This window comes from Oryctolagus cuniculus, chromosome 2, assembly GCF_051225735.1.
Source record: "Oryctolagus cuniculus isolate XC-2025 breed Fujian yellow rabbit chromosome 2, ASM5122573v1, whole genome shotgun sequence".
Taxonomy (NCBI): Eukaryota; Metazoa; Chordata; class Mammalia; order Lagomorpha; family Leporidae; genus Oryctolagus; species Oryctolagus cuniculus.
Window position 1 is genome coordinate 114,544,307 of NC_142868.1, and position 20,258 is coordinate 114,564,564.

General features: G+C 51.8%; 1 protein-coding gene across 9 annotated transcripts in view; it reads left to right on the forward strand.

Moving 5' to 3' along the window:
- CRACDL (CRACD like) overlaps positions 1 to 20,258 on the forward strand; it is a 134,568-nt gene that overhangs the window by 47,970 nt on the left and 66,340 nt on the right. For 2 of the 9 annotated variants that reach the window (XM_070068737.2, XM_051842654.3), the window contains exon 1: positions 16,347 to 16,783. The exons of 6 other annotated variants lie outside the window; for them this stretch is intronic. In XM_070068737.2, coding sequence (XP_069924838.2) covers positions 16,710 to 16,783 — 74 coding nt within the window. In that variant the 5' untranslated portion in view covers positions 16,347 to 16,709. Of the gene's footprint in view, positions 1 to 16,346; positions 16,784 to 17,626; positions 17,690 to 20,258 lie in introns of those variants that run through there. One more of the 9 variants, XM_089326005.1, reaches the window with a different exon arrangement.

Sequence of the window (20,258 nt, forward strand, 5' to 3'; positions counted from 1 at the left end):
AACTGTAAACATGCTTCCAATAGCAGAATTATGGCTCTTGGCTATTATGCATTCCTGCTGAGAAAACGCTGTTGCTAAAAAAGAAAAATGGTAGAAAGTACAGTTACTCTGCCTACCAACATCCTCTCCCTTGGCTTAGTACCTCCGAAGTGTGCAGTCCAAGGAGAGATCTTGGGGCTAGCATTGTGGTGCAGCAGATTAAGTTGCTGTCTGCAATGCTGGCATCCCATTGGGCACCACTTTGAGTCCTGGATACGCCACTTTCCACTTTCTTTTCCCTCTTTTTTTTTTTTTTTTTTTTTGATAGGCAGAGTGGAGAGAGAGAGACAGAGAGAAAGGTTTTCCTTTACCCTTGGTTCACCCTCCAGTGGCTGCTGTGCTCAGTGCACCACGCTGATCCGAAGCCCGGAGCCAGGTGCTTCTCCTGGTCTCCCATGGGGTGCAGGGCCCAAGCACTTGGGCCATCCTCCACTGCACTCCCGGGCCACAGCAGAGAGCTGGCCTGGAAGAGGGGCAACCGGGACAGAATCCGGCGCCCTTACTGGGACTAGAACCTGGTGTGCCAGCGCCGCAGGCGGAGGATTAGCCTAGTGAGCCGTGGCGCCGGCCCTGGCTACTCCACTTTCAATCCAGCTCCCTGCTAATGTACCTGGGAAAGCAGTGGAAGATGGCCCAAATTCTTGGGCCTTTGCACCCATGTGGGAAAACTGGATGAAGCTCCTGGCTCCCGGCTTTCGCTTGATCCAGCCCTGGTCACTGCAGCAATTTGAGAAATGAACTAATGGATGGACGATCTCCCTGTCTCTCACCCTCTCTCTGTAACTCTGCTTTTCAAATAAATAAAATAAATCTTAAAAAAAAAAAAAAGGAGGGTCACAGTCGTAGGATATTGCTGTCAGTTCAGGAGTTCAAATGCCATAGTATCGGAGCCACATGTCTCATGCATCCTTTGGGGTTGCTGGAGAACTGACCCCAACATCAGGTTCCCGTCACTGTCTTGACTGGGTCATCGCTATAACCACAGGAGCTTTGGCTTCCTGCTGCTGACCCTGCAGTACAGCTGCCGATGGTCACAGACACTGCCCGATGGTCACGGGCACTGCCCTCCCCACACCCTCATGCCCTTCTGTTCCAGGCACTCTCTCTGCTTGCTCGTGAGCTTCTGAAGCTGACCCAGCGCTACTTGTTCCAGGGTTTGAGAAGGAGTCACAGGATCGATGCCATCTCTGCATGGCTCAGGTGTGTCCTTGCGGTTTTCAGTGGCCTGCCAGGGGCAGTGGAGGCTGGGGGCAGGTGGTCTGTCTAGGTCCGCTTGGCTGTTGTAACAGAATACCGTAGGTCAGGCACAGGAACACATCCCCCACAGTTCTGCACTACAGGAAGTCTAAGACCTAAGCATGTGCAGACTCAGAGACCGGTGAGGGCCCCACTGCCTGCCTCACAGACGCACCTGCTCTGCGCAGCCTCACCTGCTGGGAGGAGTGAGGGCAGCTCCCGGGGCCTCTTCTATGAAGGCACTAATCCCTGACAAATCCCTGGCAAAAGCGCTGCAAACTCATGATTTCACCACCTCTGAAGGCAAGGGGAGGGGTTCCCCTCCCAATTCCATCCCCTTGGGGGTTCGGATTTCAGTCTGTGAACTTTCTGTCTGTGGCGGGATCCTGGCAGCATCCTTGCTTCTCTCTCTGTGGGATTTGAGTCACATGGCGATGATGGGCAGGGCTGTCAGGGTGGTGTGGTCAGGTGTACTGGCTGTCCATCACTGTGGGAGAAGGTGGAGGTCAAGTCCGGCCCAACCATCTTAACTCTCTCTGTCCCTGCTTCTAACCCTGAATGCTTTTGTTCCCTGGAAGTCTGAGCAGAAGGCTGTAGGAGGCCGCTGGCAACATGTGGCCACCTCTGTACCTGTCCATCAGTGTGGAGCCCCGTCCTGGCTCTGCAGGTGCGCAGGCCTCTGAACCGCTGGCCAGAACAGAGAATTGGTTGCTACTCCAGGCTCTCTTTGGACTTGGTGCCATTCATTCACGGCACAAAAGCTTCCAGGGCCTCCTTAGCACCAGGTTTAACCTGCACAGTCTCCCTCTGGCCCTCTGCTGGCCTGTGCCTCCGTGGACGAGGGCCCCTGCAGGTCTGCTGCTGCCGGCCTCCCCAGCCACAGCCCCTCTCCCGGGGGCGGCACTATTTCTGAATCCCAGTGCGGTAGGACAGGACAGCCAGAGCAGGCCTGTGTGGAGGCGGTGTGGGTGGGTGCCCATGTGCTGCATTTTGAGAGATGCCAAAAATAACAGTGAGCAACGATCCCTTCTATTAGCTCCATCCCTCCTTTGTACGTTACATCATCTCATCCAGCACAAGACAGCAGCCTGCGCCGCAGGCCTCCTTGTCCTCTTTTGATAGCCAAGAAACTTCCCAGCCCCAAGGAAGCGCCAGCAGGACGACAGTGTTGACAGCCAGGTGGACTCTCTCGGCGTGCTCAGGCCCAGGTTTAGGCCTTCATAGGAAAGCAGAGTTTTATCGTCTCTGGTCCATCACACTGGTTGTGCCTCGTGCCACCTCTGTACAAACCTGCTCTCTCCAAGGTGGTACAGAACCAGTGGTGACAGCATGCTGCTGCCTTCATTGAGCACTTGCTGTGTACAGAGCCTCCAGGGAGGGCATCCAAGGCTTCCAGTGCAGATGTGGGAAAAGCAGAGCTTTCACTCCATGTCTCCTCTAAGCCCCCTGGGGCTGCCTGCCCATCTTGATCTCAGCTACCTTGGTGTTTCTCCCAGCTGTCTGCACCCACAGGTGACCCTAAGCTCTGGGTTCAGCGCCATGGAACCTGGGTGTCTGGATGGGGCCATTTGTCCAGTCCTTCAAGATCTCCACCCCCCCGCCCCTGTGCTGGTCGCTCTGGGTTCTCACTGAGTCTTCCTTTGCCGTGGCCCCTTTGTGTTTGGTGACCTGTCCCACTCCCAGGCCACCCCTGCAACACAGGATTTCTGCCACTCTGCTCCTTTTGGGCTCACGGTGCCATGGAAGACATCCAAAGCTTGCTTTCCTAATACTTCTTACAGCTCTCTCTATCCAGGGATCTTGTGTGGGCCTGGGTGGTCTTACTCCAAGGCCCTTCATTCTTTGCCAGATTCTTTTCCACCCAGTGGAAGAAGCTCTCAGGATGCAGCGGGCACATGGCAGAGCAGGGGCCCGAGCGTGGAGTCCTGCTGGTGACTGAGCTGTTCCCAAGTAATGCTGATGCAAAAGGCATCGTACCTCCGCCCGGTGTAAACTACATCAGACCCCGCCTTTGCTGATACTGCCTGGCTGTGTGCCTCTGCCTGTCCTGGTGCAGCAGTCCTGAAAGCGCTTGTGTGCAATAGATCTGCAAGCTGAACCAGGCAAAGCATGCCCGGGCGGCCTCACACAGTTCAGACGGCTGCCTGTCACTCAGCCAGCCCCTGCTTGGGACTCTTTCTTTTGCATGGAAGGCTTGCAAAGGCTTGTTTGGCTTTTTTTAAAAAATGAGAGATAGATCTGTGGCTCGTGTAACTAGAAAGTCACCAATGGCTGGTGTCAGGAATAGCTGGATCCAGGACTCCAGGTTTCCCAGGTCCACTTGCTCTTGTCATTTCTTGGTGTTTCCCTCTTCTATAGATTCACATCCTCTCAAACCCAACAGGAAAGAATATTATCTTTCACCAGTTCCAAAAAGCGATGAGCTTTTTAAAATCCATGCATTTTTTAATAATAACATTTTTCATGAACATTTTGAAGACCCCTTATATGCATGATTTCAAAAAAAATTTGCACCAAAATAAAGTTACCTTTTCTATTTTCCATGATTTTTTGGAAATACTCTTGTACCTGGGGAGTGGTCTCCAAGTTTCCCCAGCTGCAGGCTTACTTTGAGGGCAGCATTCAAAGGTCTCAACACACTTGTAGGACAGTACTTCTCTACCTTGACTGCATTTTGAATGTGTCTGGGGAGCCGTGCCCCGCTGCCCGCAATTGGACTGGGCCATAACCTGAGCATCAGGAGTGCTCACAGTTCCCAGGTGATTCTGTTGTGCTGCCAGTGTTGAGAACAACTGATCTCAGTCTGTGGTTCTCAGCCTCAACGGTGTAGAGAAATCACCTGGGAAATCTGTGAAATACAGATTCTGATTCTGCAGGTCACGGTGAAGCCTTAGAGTGTGCATCTCTAACCAGCTCCCCGTGGGGCTGAGGCTTCTGAGCCTGGCCTGCCCTTTGAGTGACAGGGGCCACTCAACACTAGCATTCCTTCCGTGAGCCTCTGAACTCCCTGGCAGGTGGGCACATCAGCCTGTGACAGTGCTTGCTGCGTGCCCAGACACAGAACTGGCCACGGGGCTTCAGACAGATGCTGAGTCCAGCCCACTCCACGTGAGCCCCCTGGGACTGCCTGCCCATCTTGATCTCAGCTACCTTGGTGTTTCTCCCAGCTGTCTGCACCCACGGGTGATCCACTAGGATCCCTGACGTAGGACTGGCGGCCATCCTGAGGGTGGGCTTAGGGACTAGGTGAGACGCAGCTCTGCAGGTTGGTCTACCCGTGAGCGCCTTGAGTTATTAGAAGGATGCTTGGCAAGTATCCTTCAGTCTTAGCAACCCTAGGGGCAGAGCAGACGGGCTGTGCGGCCCCCCCATGCGGGGAGGTAGATGGATCAGACTTGCAGGAGAACACTTGGGGACTGGAGTGTCCCAGCCTGCCACCCAAGTGTCTCCCAGGCCCTCAATGCTGCCCTTCGGGGAGTTTCACGGCAGCCCTCTGGCCCTTGGAGAGAAATTGGCCCAGAGAAGGGTATGGAGAGAAGACATGGTTGGCTCCTGTTCTGTGTGGCTGCCTGAGCTTGCTCCCAGAGCACGGGAAATCCAGTTACTGCCTTAGGACACGCATCTAGCAGACACACTCAGAAACAGGAGGGACATTATTTAGGGACATTGTCAGGATGCCCAGAGGCCACTGCCCTCCCCCCTTCCCCCATGCCTGCCCTCCTGCTTCCTGACTGCCACCTGGTGAGCAGTGCGGTCCCTGGCTTGGAGGACATGCTCATATCATTCAACTGAGCTACCACTGAGGGCTTGAACGTAATAGTTGGCCGGCGCCACGGCTCAATAAGCTAATCCTCTGCCTTGCGGCGCTGGCGCACCAGGTTCTAGTCCCAGTCGGGGCGCTGGATTCTGTCCCAGTTACCCCTCTTCCAGGCCAGCTCTCTGCTGTGGCCAGGGAGTGCAGTGGAGGATGGCCCAAGTGCTTGGACCCTGCACCTGCATGGGAGACCAGGAGAAGCACCTGGCTCCTGGGTTCGAATCAGCACGATGTGCTGGCCGCAGCATGCCAGCTGCGGTGGCCATTGGAGGGTGAACCAACAGCAAAAGGAAGACCTTTCTCTCTGTCTCTCTCACTGTCCACTCTGCCTGTAAAAAACAAACAAAAAACATGTGAGAGCACTTCCCAAAGTGTGTGAAAAGTGAAGTGAAAAGATAAGTTTAGGGTCTTATAGATAAGTTTGGCCTGGTGGTTTAGATACCGTTGAGACTCCCATTTTTGTATCACACTGCCTTGGATCCAGTCCTGGCTCTACTCCTGCTAATGTGCACCCTGGGGGCCCAGATGGTGGCCCAAGTAGTTGGGTCCCTGCCATTCATGCGAGAGACCTGGACTGACTTCTGGCTCCCAGTTTTGGCCTGGCCCAGCCCCAGCTGCTGCAGGCATTTGAGAAGTGAACCAGTGGAGGGATGTCTCTATCTCTGCCTCTCTACCTTTCAAGCAAATAAAATAACTTTAAAACTAAATTTATTTGAGTGCCACATATTTCTGAAATCCATGGGCAGCTTTTTTTTTTTTGTAATACACCTTATCCAAGAACTTTTTGAAGATGCTGTCTTACACGTTATTTTTTTTTTTTTTGTACTAAAACACTCTTATCTTTTCATTGCACTTGCCGTGAACATTTTGCAGTACCCTCGTAGGTCAGCTGGTTAGAATGGTTCCTGGCATGTGGCAAGCTGCCACTGTTGTCAGGTGCTGGCTTTACTACAAGAGCAAAGTTTGAGACATCCCCAGCGTCCTCATTTGTCCACGAGATCTTACCTGGTCCCCACAGCCTTCCCTCCCCGGGTCACTTTCTTGTGCAAATGCTCCCCTAACAAGTATGGTACCAGGCCTACTGCTGTCACTGCAGGTGACCCTGCCAATAGGAGAATTGCGTAGTTCACATGTGACACTGTGTTCATAACTCTGCATTTCTTAAGCACCCACTGTGTGCGCAGCACCATGGGACATAACAGATTATCAAGATTTTGGTACTGGGCCGGCGCTGCGGCTCACTAGGCTATTCTTCCACCTTGCGGCGCCGGCACACCAGGTTCTAGTCCTGGTTGGGGTGCCGGATTCTGTCCCGGTTGCCCCTCTTCCAGGCCAGCTCTCTGCTGTGGCCCGGGAGTGCAGTGGAGGATGGCCCAGGTGCTTGGGCCCTGCACCCCATAGGAGACCAGGAGAAGTACCTGGCTCCTGCCATCGGATCAGCGTGGTGTGCCAGCCGCAGCGTGCTGGCCGCGGCGGCCATTGGAGGGTGAACCAACGACAAAAGGAAGACCTTTCTCTCTGTCTGTCTCTCTCTCACTGTCCACTCTGCCTGTCAAAAAAAAAAAAAAAAAAAAAAAGATCTTGGTACTGTCCTCCAAGACTTTACACAGTTTCACTGAGGAAGCCAGCTAGGACCCAGGAGACAATGCAGCAGTCGTTCAGGGTGAGACATCTGTAAACACCACCCATCCCCTGGGACATGCTCAAGAAAATGAAGACTTCGATGCTTCTTTTGTAGGCTCCTAAAATACAGGGGCTAGAATGATTTGGAAAATAAGGTGTCTTCACGTAATGAGCCAAATGTATTTCCATATTGCTCCATGTCCTCACCCTGCAAATGAGATGTCTCAGAATTTCAAAATAGGAACATATTTATGTCAAACCAGGCCAGCCCCCGCATCTGAATCACACAGGGGCCCTTTGTCACAGTCTTTATTTGGTACAAATAAAAATCAATTATTTGAGTATATATATGTATTTATATATAACTTAGGAGACCGCTAACACAGTGACAGCCTTATGAAAAGGTTGTTGCCTGGTGGATGTTCTCCATAGGTTCTACAAGCCTAGGTGGTGAGGCTTACACATTCATAAAATATTTATGGAGCCCCTACTGTGGGTAGGTAGTAGGACTACACAGATGAAAAGATCTGGTCTCTGCTTTCAAGAAGTTCCAAGTCCAGAGGACAGAAGTGCAAAAATTAAATGTGCTGAGTGGACAGGGGCTCCAGGAAGGAGGCAACTTCCCCGGGGCGTGGTTAAGGTTGCTCATGTGTGAGAATGAGACAAAGGGTGGGCCTTTCCAGCAGCAGTGGCTGCCTGTGGCCCTGAGCTGGGGATGGCAGGAGAATGAGTGGGCCAGGAAGGGCTTCCTGGGATAATATCGTCACGACTTCATTGTTCTGGGTCACAAACAAGCAGTATATCGATCGCTAGTTTTGAAAATGCAGTCCGTCTTCCGTATCTGTACCCATGGGTTCTGGTTCTCTGAAGTCTACAGCTATAAATCCGAAATATTTGAGGAGGGACTGGCATTGTGATGCAGCAGGTTAAGCCACAGCCTGTGATCCCATATTGGAGCAAGGGTTCAAGTCTCAGCTCTCCCACTTCTGATCCAGCTCCTGCTAATGCACCTGGGAGAGTAGAGGAAGATGGCCCAAATGCTTGGACTCCTGCCATCCACATGGGAGACCCGGATGGAGTTCAGGCTCTTGGTTTTGGTCTGGCCCAGCCCAGGCTGTTGCAGCCATTTGGTGGGGTGAAGCAGCAGGTGGAAGATCTCTCTCTCTCTCTCTCTCTCTATCTCTATCTCTATCTCTATCTCTATCTCTATCTCTTCATCTCTTCCAGTCACTCTGCTTTTCAGATAAATAGTCTTTTTAAGAAATATTTTTGGAAAACATTGGTTCTGTAGTGAACATGTAGAGATCATCTTCCTTGTCACCATTCCCTAGACAATATAATGTATCAACTATCTACACAGCATTTACATTGTATTAGGTATTATGAGTCATCTAGGCATGATTCAGAGTATACAGGAGGATTGTGCAGGTTATCTGCAAATACTGTGCTATTTTATATAAGGGACTTGAACACCCTCAGATTTTGGGGTCCTTGGGGGCTCCTGGAACCGTCTCCCATGAATATTAACATGTGACTACACAAGGGTGCTTCAGAATGTTCATGGAAAAAAGGAACTGACAGATAAATTTATTTTGGTGCAAAAATGTTGCAATCCTTGCATAGTTTCCTGATAAGATACATTTTCCATATGTTTTATATGTTGGCCAACTGAAATATCTGCACATAAAAGGAAGTTTGTGCCAATTCTACAGACCTGTGTTTTCCAAAAGTGGTCCAATAGGATGTTAGATGTCAGAGTCCAGACCAGTTCCATCACAGCTCAGGCAGGCCTAGGCAAGGCAGTGATTTGTCTTAAGTCACTCAGCTTAACAAGATAGCTTGTTAGTGGCAGAACCAAGGCTAGAATGGAGTTCTGCCGAGTTGTTGCTATTTCTGCTGATGGTAGCAGCATGCTTCTAGCCAAGTATCATGCTGAACTGCTGGCAGTGGCTGCCTAGAGTACTGTGCCGTGAACAATCCTGAGACTAATGCTGTAATTGATTGTTGATGTCTGCCAGGGACAAGCGAGTAGCAACCAGAGTGCCAGGTATTACCATTCTTCCTCATCTTTCCTTGTGGTGATGAAAAGGAAGCGTCTTCAAAAGAACTGTTAAAATTAGCTTTAGAATACACTCATGTAAGTTTATAATAATTTATTAGGATCTGAACACAAAGCTGAATTCCACATAGCCTGGCCCTTTCTAAGGTCACAGTCTTAGGGTAAAAGCCCCGTGGGGTAAGGAACCTTCCTCAAACAGCAGCAGCTTGCAGAATAGAAAAATGAGGAAATAATTTAACAGCAGATTTAAACTCTGTAGTGCATTTATACTGGTTGTCTAAACTATTTTAATGTTAAGACAAAAACCAAATATCCCTTTAGATAAAACTAAATATCCTTTTAGTTATGAAAATCAGCAAGGTGATTTTGGACCCATAAAGGCATTAAACTATTACCTGCAGTTTTACTGTCAATCTCAAAACATATAGGCAAACAAATTTTTCTTAAAGATTTATTTATTTATTTGAAAGGCAGGGTTATAGAGAGGCAGAAAGAGAGAGGTCTTCCATCCTTTGGTTCGCTCCCCAAATGGCTGCAACAGCCAGAGCTGGGACAATCTGAAGCCAGGAGCTTCTTCCGGGTCTCCCATGCGGGTGCAGGGGCCCAAGGACTTGGGCCATCTTCCACTGCTTCCCCAGGCCATAGCAGAGAGCTGGATCGGAAGTGGAGCTGCCGGGACTCGAACGGTAGCCCATATGGGATGCCAGCACTGCAGAAGGCGGCTTTACTCACTATGCCATCGCACCAGCCCCTTGTTTTCAATAATCTTGTAATTCCTCAAATCTTTGCATCCAACTCCAAGCCTTGTAGGTCAAGGAGATGGTTGGAGCAAGCTGGCTTTTGCTCCCAAGTCTCAGGAACCAGTTTGCAGGTTCATGGCTTAACCTGGGGTCAGGCTGGGTGGTGGGGAATATGAGGGTTGGTCATGAGGCAAGTGAATGGGCAGGCCGGCCATGCTGAAGTGTGGACAGATGGTGCTCACCAAGCCCTCGAGGGCCAGTCGTCGGCTACCGCAGCCTCTGTGTCATCAGGTCTGCACGGTGCCAGCCCACCGGGGCAGATGTGGAATTTCATGCGCCTGCTGGTTCCTGTCACGTCCTTTTTTCCCAGTAAGTGCAGAAACCTGCTGTGTGTGGCACGTCTTTATTTCTGTCCTCAGTGTTGAATCCCATTTTCCCAGTCTACTGCAGCACATCCTCTCCTGTGAGTCTTGATGCCTCCGCATTGAGTCACAGACGCGTGGCTTCCTCATTAGGCCGTGAGCTTCCCGAGCCTTGTTCTGCACGGAGCCACCAGCTGCCAGGAGTTGGAGAACAGTCGGCCGGCCCCAGCTCACTCTGTTCTCTCCTGCTCCCCCTCTGTCAGCCGTGTGCCTCCTCACACCCATACCGAGTGACTGAGAAACAGGACAGATGTCACCGGGGAGCGCAGTGTCTGAAACGATAAGGCTGGGAGCTGTCGACTTGGAGGCAGGCCCGGGAGGGCCACGTCTTGTGGGAAGGGGAGCAGGGAATGTGGTGTTAGGAGGCCAGGTGTCCTCATGGTGCCCTTGCACTAAGCAGCCATGAACCTGAGTAAGCAGCTGAGTATTTGCAGCAGTGTCTGCACTACTGATTTTTTTTATTTTTTTAAAGATATTTTATTTATTTGAAAGACAGAGTTACAGAGAGAGGTTGAGACAGAGAGGTCTTCCATCTGCTGGTTCACTCCCCAGATGGCCGCAATGGCTGGAGCTGCACTGATCTGGAGCCAGGAGCCAGGAGCTGCTTCTGGGTCTTCCATGCGGGTGCAGGGGCCCAAGCACTTGGGCCATCCTCCACCGCCTTCCCGGGCCACAGCAGAGAGCTAGATCGGAAGAGGAGCAGCCGGGACTAGAAGCAGCATCCATGTGGGATGCTGGCACTTCAAACCAGGGCTTTAACCCACTGTGCCACAGAGCTGTCCCTGCCCACCACGCTGTCTCTTGAGTGGCTTGTGTACATCAGCTGGGGACCAGGCCAGGCCCTGACAGCGAGTGCAGTGCTTGGGCAGCTGTGTTGAGTGCCAGCGCTCTGGGAAATGGCATTTGCATGGCCTTGCCATAGATGTGATGTGATCTTATAAGTATGCCAGCTGCGTTTGTCCCACACTGCATGGGCTCCAGGTGGGAAGTGAAATGAACAACCAGTCCCACGGCCAGGCCTGGGAGGGCTGTCCTGGACTGTTTCAGGGAAGGCACCTAGATGGTCTGAGGAACTCGCTGGGGTGAGTGTGGGTTGCCATGGTGAGCAGAGGACCTGAGTCTGTGACCCTGGGTGGAGGCAGCACTGCAGTGAGCCGTAGAAAGGACAAACCTTTCTTGTAGAGAGCATCTTTGTCACCTGTGCTTGGCCTACCTCTGAGGGTGGAGTGATGGTGTGACAGCTGGTTGACAATGGTGGAGTGACCCTAGATCAGAAGCACACCACCAGCTGGAGTGACCCTAGATCAGAAGCACACCACCAGCTGGGCCAGCCGTTGCCTGTTTTTTTTCTGGGGAGGGGGGGATCAGCCTCTCAGGTCTGCAGTGTGGGTTTCTGGAGGGCCTTGGAAGAGACTACATGGTCCTGTCTTTAAGAACAAGTCTGGGCCGGCGCCATGGCTCAATAGGCTAATCCTCCACCTTGCGGCGCCGGCACACCGGGTTCTAGTCCCGGTTGGGGCGCCGGATTCTGTCCCGGTTGCCCCTCTTCCAGGCCAGCTCTCTGCTATGGCCAGGGAGTGCAGTGGAGGATGGCCCAGGTGCTTGGGCCCTGCACCCCATGGGAGACCAGGAAAAGCACCTGGATCCTGGCTCCTGCCATCGGATCAGCGCGGTGCGCCGGCTGCAGCGGCGGCCATTGGAGGGTGAACCAATGGCAAAGGAAGACCTTTCTCTCTGTCTCTCTCTCTCACTGTCCACTCTGCCTGTCAAAAAAAAAAAAAAAAAAAAAAAAAAAAAAAAAAAAAAAGAACAAGTCCGTAAGTGACTTTTCATTGCATCTTGGGCATGGGAGGGGGTTCCAGAGCACACTGAGGGTGTCCGGGCCCTGTGGCCTGAGTCCAGTCAGAGTGACTTGGGCCCAGCTGTGTGTGCAGGGCCACCTCCTGACCCCGAGGGGGCTGTTGCCCTGGGGCTTTATGCTAGTACTCTGACACAGTGAGGCACGACTGGAAAGCACAGTGTTAAAGCTGTGGGCACAGCATTGTGGTCTGTGAGTGTTGCTTCTGCATCCTGGGTTTGGTTAGGTGGCAGTAACCCACAATGGCTGTTGGGTTCTGTGTAATGTCATTCTGGGATATTAAACAAGAAGAGGAAGTAGATGAGGCAGGTCCATGTGTGCAAGCTATCCCAGCAGAGGGGAGCATTCCACGTTATCTAACGCATTTGCCACCATGGTAGACAGCCAGTCTGAGCCATTTCGGAGCCCAGGTGGGCTTTGGAGCTGTAGCTGTTGAATTGCCTTTGCGGCTGGAAGGAGCTTGCTGACAGCACACCTGTCTCTGGGCTTGGAGTTATTTCTGCAGCCTCAAGGTTCAAAACATCGCAGGAGGAAAAGCACATCGTGATGTCTCGAAAGTCCCACAAGTGAGCAAGGGTTACCCTTGAGAGGCATGGATGGGCTAAGGGACCCAAGTGTGAGGGCTCCCCAGGCCCCTCTTCTGCATCTGTCCCAGGCTAGTACAGCTCGGGGCCCTGGTCCTGCCGTGGATCACAGAGCAGCCACTGTAGTCCGTGTGTGTGTGTGTGTGTGTGTGTGTGTGTGTGTGGTGCATGAGAGGGGCATTAGCAGGCGAAGGGGAGCTGCATTCTGTGAATGGAAGCTCTGGGCCTGGCCCCACGCTGGCACCTCACAACCCTGGGCCAGCTGGTTACCCTCCTTACAATACCGCGCACCAAAACTCTACCATGTTCGTTCTTCCTTGAGCCCCGTCACAGGGATGGTGTGGGGACCAAGGAGAAAACCACTGCAAAAGTGTTTTGGGAAAACCACAGGAGTAGAACTGCTTCTCCTAGACACAGCTCCTTGCTTCCAACAGCAGAGGCGGCAGGACCTGCCATGGGGGATTCCCCTCGGGTGCCAGGCACTGGGTAGAAAACGTACACGTTGGCTGTGCTTTAATCCTTGTGACGGTCTGTTAGGTTTTCCAAGTTAGGAAACCGAGTCTCAGAGAGCGAAAGGAATTTTGGTCCAAATCCTGAGCCCCAAATCCCAGGCTGTTTACTTCACACTGCCTGTCTTTCAGAGCAGCGTTCGCAGCTTCTTCCTAATTATCAACAGAATATGTGTTCACTCAGGAAACTCACAAAGCACAGAAAAGCACAGTGAGAAAGTTTCACAGGTGTGCAACTCCAGGTCCCAGGAATAACTTCACTTCTCATCTTTCTGTGGTCCTCTTTTGTCCCTTCTGTATATGAAGAGATTTAAAATCTAGGCTCTTCCTGACACATCATTTTGTGGGATGCTGCTTACCAAAGGGGGTTCTGTGGGCAGCACCGTCGGCATCACCAGGATCTTGCTGGAAATGCAAGAAGCCTCTCGGGTCCCAGGCCATACTTCCTGCAGCACTTCTGTGCTGAGTAACCACTTCAGACATATTATTAAAGAAATCTATTATTTTTGTCTTATTTGGTTGAAAGGTAGAAAGACAGGTGGACAGGCAGACAGAAAACTGCCATCCTGTAGTTCACTCTCCAAATGCCTGCAGTGCCCAGGGCTGTACAAGGCCAAAGTCTGTAGACAAGAACTCCAGGTCTCCCTGCAGGTGGGTGGCAGGAATTCAAGTGCTTGAGCCATCGCCTGCCGCCTCCCACGGTGTGTATTGGCAGGTAGATGGAACCAGGAGCAGAGCCAGAGCTTGACCCCAGTCACTTCATTATGGGGTATTATGGGCTACAGGATACTGGAGCCTTAACCACTGGTCCAGACACCTGCCAGCCCCTACACTCACTTGCATAAACCCCATCATAACCCGTTTCCTTGCGGTGTACTGTGGGCGTTCTCACAAGCCAGCCAGTGCCTTGCCATCATGGTTTTTAGTGGCTGTGCTGTGTCCGCCAGCCAGACTCCGGTTTATGCTTCCTCCTGATGAGCCTGCGGGGTGTTTCCAGGACACTGTGATAAGGGAGTGCTTGATTAGCTCTTTAGAATAGATTCCCCAGACCTGGAGTTACTGGAGCAGCAGCAATGAGGATTTTGAAGGCTTTTGATCGATGCTGCCAGGCAGGCGGCCCAGAAAGGATGGACCGCGATGTGTCCCTCGGGCTCTCAGCTTGGGATTCTTCGTGGGGAAGGCATGCGTGTCAGTGGTGTGGGCATCAGGTTCCCTGCTTCTGGGCCCAGTCCTCTTGGACAGGTCGCTTAACCTCTCAGACCCTCTTTGCTACAGAAAGGAGATGAACCCTTTAACTCACAGGTGGTTGTGAGCATTGGATGAGAGCAAATATAACCCACCTGGGACTTGGTGTGTGCTTGGGAAACATTTGCTCCCTTTCTCAGAAAAAATGAGCCCAGGGACTAAGGAGGCCTTAGATTCCCTTGCCTAGGAGACTCCCACTCACACGTTAATCATTGCATTTTAATAGACGCACATGGGTGTTGGCCTCTGGGTCTGGCTCTCTAGTGTTCTAGGGTTCTTAGGCCCCACAAAGGAGAGCAAAGAAAATAAAGAAAATTTCTGAACATATGGGTTAAAATTGAGCCACGATGTAAAATGTGAGAGCTGGGTGGTGGTAGAGGGGGCAGTGAGACATACATGTATGTGGGCGTGCATGTGTGTATGGTGTGTGTGCACACGTGCGTGGCCTGGGTCAAGCCTGCGTCCCATCTTGCTCACCTGGCTCTGGGCATTCAGCAGTGTGACCCCAGGGTGGGACACCGCGTCATCTCTTACGGTGCTTGTGTCAGTCTAGAGTGGCATCTTGGGGCACTGGGCACCATACTGGGTACCATGCTGGATGCAGGGCCACCCCTGTGACAAAGCGCTGATGAGGCTGCCACAAGCCGAGAGCAGGCGACAGCAGTGACAGGCGAGCGCACGCTCTGTCTGGCTGACTTTGAGCGGGGTACAATTGCCCCTGTGGCTCTTGTCTTGTAGGGTTTGGCCTGCTTGTGCCACTGGATAGAGGGTGCTGCCGGCTGAGCTCAGTCCTTAGAAATGTCAGCCCTGCAGCCCTGTCCCTGTCCCTTCAACAATCTGCGCTTGCTACATGGTTCCCTGCACTGCCTCCCAGGAGACAGGGGCTCCCCGGCAGCCTGTGTGTCTCCTTGGGAGAAGGCTCACTTGTTAGCAGTGGTGTCTTCCCACAGGGGCACCTGCAGAGTGTCACTCCAGGGCTTCTCGCCAAGTTCTATGAACTCACTATTTTGTCACCACCAAATCTATTTGTTAGGCGTTCTCCTTTACATTGTAAACCAGTGGACTAGAACTCTCTACACAATTGCATTTTGAAAAACAGAAGAACAAGATAAGGATTTTTTTTTTGATAGGCAGAGTTAGAGAGAGAGACAGAGAGAAAGGTCCTCTTTCCGTTGGTTCACCCCCCAAATGGCTGCTACGGCTGGTGTTGCATCGATCCGAAGCCAGGAGCCAGGAGCTTCAACTTGGTCTCCCATGCGGGTGCAGAGTCCAAGCACCTGGGCCATCCTCCACTGCCTTCCCGGGCCACAGCAGAGAGCTGTACTGGAAGAGAAGCAACCGGGACAGAACCGACACCCCAACTGGGACTAGAACCCGGTGTGCTGGCGTCGCAGGGGGAGGATCAGCCTAGTGAGCCACGGCGCTGGCCTGGATAAGGATTTTTTAGAACCATCTTCCAAAGTTGCCATAGCTGCCTGCCTACTCCTGGGTTTTAGTAATGCATACTCTTGCCCTTTGGTTGCCTAGAGCTGCTGTCAACACTCTAGACGTGGCCTGAAAACTGCTGACTGTAACCAGTTAGCAGCTCAGCAGCTTTAGACTTGGGACGAACTTGAGTCAGTTGGAATCTCGATGCCGGTTGCCAGAGTCTATTATTTTGAAGTGGCACCTGCAGATAATCAGAGAGGACGTCACCAGGGCAGGTGGCTTTGTCACGTGGAGAGGGTGAGGAGGCTGACCGGGCAGGCGCTCTCTCTGTGATTTATCTTGGGTGGGCGTGGCCTGTGCACCTGCCAGGTGTGATCTCCAGTGGGAAGGGTGGAAATCCTATCAGTGCCACAATGAGTGGGGTACACAGGTCCCCGAGTATAAGGAGCATTTGGAAGGTCCCAGGAAAGCAGTTCACAAAACTTATTTAGGGTACGAGCTAACAGGATGGACTTTTAAGAAAAAATACAGCAAGCTACAACTGGAGAGCTAGTGTGCAGGCAGAGAGCTGTGCACGCCCCCATCTGGCCCCTGGCTCAGCAGAGAGCAAGGTGCATCCAGGGGGCCTGGGGTGAGGGAGGGGCGCCTTGGGCGCTGGTGTGTTTGGCTCAGAATTTGTCCCAGATCTTCGCAGCTGTGGATCTTAACTTCTTCCGCAGGATCTGCCCTCCCTGGGTGGGGCTTGCAGCCTCATCCTCCTGTTGCCCTTTGCCTGCTTCCATGGTGAGTGCCATAAAACAAAGTCTGAGTCTGTTGTTTTTCGTTCTCGCAATTCAGCAGCAACTCCAATCACAGGGCTGCAGACCAACTCCCTGGGGAGTCAGGCCCTCGGGGCTGGGCTGGGGTGGAAGAAGGAAGTGTGCCTGCAGCTCAGGCACCTGTGCTGCTGTGGGCCCGCCAGGCAGCTTGCGGAGCTCTGAGCCGGCCGGCTGGCAGGAGCCTCGCTCCTTGGTGGCCCGTGGGTGCCACCACGCCCAGTGGTGCTGCCAGTGGAGATAGGCTTGAGGCTCTTGCTAAGCGCCCAGAGCTGCAGGCCACTCGCCAGAGGACGGGAGCCAGCGCGTCTCCCTGCTTGCCGGTTTCCACAGGAGGATGAAGGAGGCCGAGGTTGCAGCCACGGTCAGGAAGATGGCTGTCTTCTCCCAGTGCGTCAGGCCTCTCCCCAGGTGCGCCCTGCGAGCAAGGAGGTCGGGGTGGGCGACGAGATGCAGGGAGGGTGGACCATGCTGCCCCTACCAGGGCATGAGTGGCCCCCTATCATGGGGGCCTAAGGATAGATCTTCAGGATCTGTTTAATGTTCTAGAATGTTTATGACCTGCTTCTGTCAAATCCTGATTGTATCCCCTTGAATTGAGTGAACTCTGGAGCAAACTAAACATTCTCTTGTTTGTTTTCCTTGTGACACACACACACACACACACACACACACAAACATACCCAGAGGCAGGCTGGGTAGACAGCCTTTCACTCTTACTTGCAACTTGGATCCACATGGCACGGGTGATTTCCCCGTAAGTGGCAGCAGAGGTCAAAGGACCCTGGAATTATTCTTATACCTAAAGCTGAATACTAAAGGCTTGTGCTCAGCTGCCAGCCACAGGCATGGGAGGTGCCCTGCCCTGCTCCTGAACACAGAGCCCAGTAGCCCTGTACACAGCCACCTGGCCCTGCTTTAGGGGACAGTATCCTGGAAAGATTTTGGTTCTCAACACACTTTGATTCTATGCATAGTGGCGTGGAAGGAAGTAGAGCTAATTCTTTTGCTTAGCATAAGTAACCAAATTGTCTGTCTTGTAACCTCAGATGGAAAATTTCCAGGGTGACGCCTCTGTCAACTCAGGCCTTTGTCCCATCTGCACGACACTTGAGCTGCGTGGACAGTCCTGGGACATCCGTGTTGCATCTTGGCAAGGACCCGCCTGCATCTTGGCAGAGGGGGTGCAGATTCTCAGGGACCTGGGGCAGACAGTCCAATCCCGAAACCTTACTTTCTTCTTTTGTCATGTAGGAGTAGTAACCCAACAACTCCGGGACTCCTTGTGAGCACAGGGCCTGGTACTGGATAAAGCATGTGAGTCCTCCTCATTGTTACTGTTCCATAAACATCTTACTAATTGTTCGGCCCCAGCATTTGATGCTGCCTGTTTCAAGTGGGCCAGGATAAGTTGGTGGAATTAGGTCTTCTTATTACTAATTCCTGAAGCCTGAATTCCTTCTAAGAAAAACAAACAAACAAACAAAAAAACAAACCCTCAGCTCTGCATCTGCCATGGTGCAGAAATGCCGATCACATAGGTGGCATTCTAGATGAATTAGGCAAAAAGTGAGTGTACTCCTTTAGTAAACTCATGAAGTTAAAAATAAGCCAGACCTGTGAAACTGCTCCCAGTGTCCTGGTCTTCCGTGTGCCATTCATATGCTCGTGTGTGTATGTGTGTGTGTGTGTGTGTGTGTAGCAGACAGCACAGGACACGGCTCTGACTCCAAGACTGAAAGTCTCCAAGTTAGATGGCATCTTTGCAGCATACTTCCCAGCATACGAATTGACTTATATTGTCTTCCTCCAAGAATTGTGCAAATACAGTTTCAAAAATAAGGTTATAAACTTATTTGAAGCTCTGTTGCTTATCTAATTTTGATATAATACTATTATAATACTTTTGTAAAGTCTTTGTTTTTTTTTTTTTGTTTGTTAGAAATATCTAAACTAATGTTTTTCAAATCTGATAAGAAAGCGTTCAACTCTAGCTGAGTGAGAACAGGTTGCTCTTGGCAAAGCCATCCTGCTTCACTGAGAAATGAATTGTATTCAGGTGCATTTACATGGGCTTAGGCTGCCTGTGTGAATTTAGATCCATGCAAGAGGGTACTCGGAAAAGTTCATGGAGAAATGGGATTTTGTGGCCGGCGCCGCGGCTCAACAGGCTAATCCTCCGCCTTGCGGCGCCGGCACACCGGGTTCTAGTCCTGGTCGGGGCGCTGGATTCTGTCCCGGTTGCCCCTCTTCCAGGCCAGCCCTCTGCTGTGGCCTGGGAGTGCAGTGGAGGATGGCCCAAGTGCTTGGGCCCTGCACCCCATGGGAGACCAGGAGAAGCACCTGGCTCCTGCCTTTGGATCAGCGCGGTGCCCCGGCCGCGGCGGCCATTGGAGGGTGAACCAATGGCAAAGGAAGACCTTTCTCTCTGTCTCTCTCTCTCTCTCTCTCTCTCTCTCTCACTGTCCACTCTGCCTGTCCAAAAAAAAAAAAGAAATGTGATTTTGTGTATTTCATGACATATGAGTACAGGAATACACAACTGTACTAAACAGCTGTATGCATTCCTTGCTAAGAGCGTAATTTGCTCATTTGTAAGGATTCTGAATCCCACTGAATCAACTGATGCATGATTTTCAGAAAATAGTGGAGTCTATCATATTCACATAAGGTATAAATTAAAAATATTTGTAAACTAGGTTGTTCATCCAGCAATGGCTGAGCTTGTTGGAACAAAGCAGTGTGTTTCTTTGCAAAGAAATACCCCCGGGGAGTTGTGGCCCACTGCCTCATCCTCTGGAGATGCCCTCACGGTCTCCCTGCTCATGGCCAACGGGGATTCTGGAAGGGACCGGGCCTCCAAGCGGGGGCCCCCCTCTGCATGCCTACTCCTTCCCTCCTAAACTGAGGGACCCGCACAGCCCCTCACACAGCAGCTTTGCGTGGCTGCATGGCCAGATGGAAGTCTGGCGGACGATGATGGGCAAGAAGAACGCAGGCTGCAGAAATGTGGTGTGGCCTAGCTCTGTCGCAGACAAGGACCAAGGGCAGGGTGGCGTAGAGGACAGTGCCCGAGGAGTCCCATTTTTAACAGGAAGCGATTCTTTGATCTAGCGAGCAAGCGTTCCAGATAAGTGACTCACATTCACTCATTCATTCATTCAACAGCACTTGGCAAGCACCTACTATGGGGCAGTGCCATGCTGGCCTGTGTGCCCTCGTCCTCATGGAGCTAGGCTTCAGGTGTTATCTACTGAGTAAAAAGGGGGTGACTCACGTCTCTAGGCCAAACCTTATTTTCCGTTTATGAAGCAAGATAAACATTACACTTGGAGGCCTCAAAGCTGGTGCGTTCCTCTGCTCTCTTCTTGCTGTCACTGAGCACCGGGGTGGGGGTCTCCTCTGTTCCTGGGTGTCACAGTGAGGCTGTCCTTGCCTCCATCCTGTCATTTCTGGGCAGAGGAGGTTGGGGTGCTGCGGGGAGCACCAGAGCCTTCATCTGCTAGCTCCAGGGCAAAGTGGCTGGCTGTGGGGAGGTCCCATGTCCTTGGCCCTGCACTTCCAGTGTGGGGACAGTAGCCAGGTTCTCCTGCTCCTGAGGGTAACAATATCCCCCAGCAGCAAGCTGCAATGTTCGCACAGATTTCTCACAGAAACTCTGTGAGCATCCCACTGTATTTGTTTCAGTGATGTGAATCTGATTTTTCTAAAAAAAAAAATATCCCATCCAATCCTGGTGTGACTCACCAGAGAACAATAGTTAGTCATAATTTATTTTCATCTTTTTCCTCAAGAAAAGGAAAAATTGGTTACATGTACAGAGAATGTCTGCAGAGGGGATCTGGACCTCTCAAACCTCAAACTAGAAGTTCCTGGAAATGTCTAT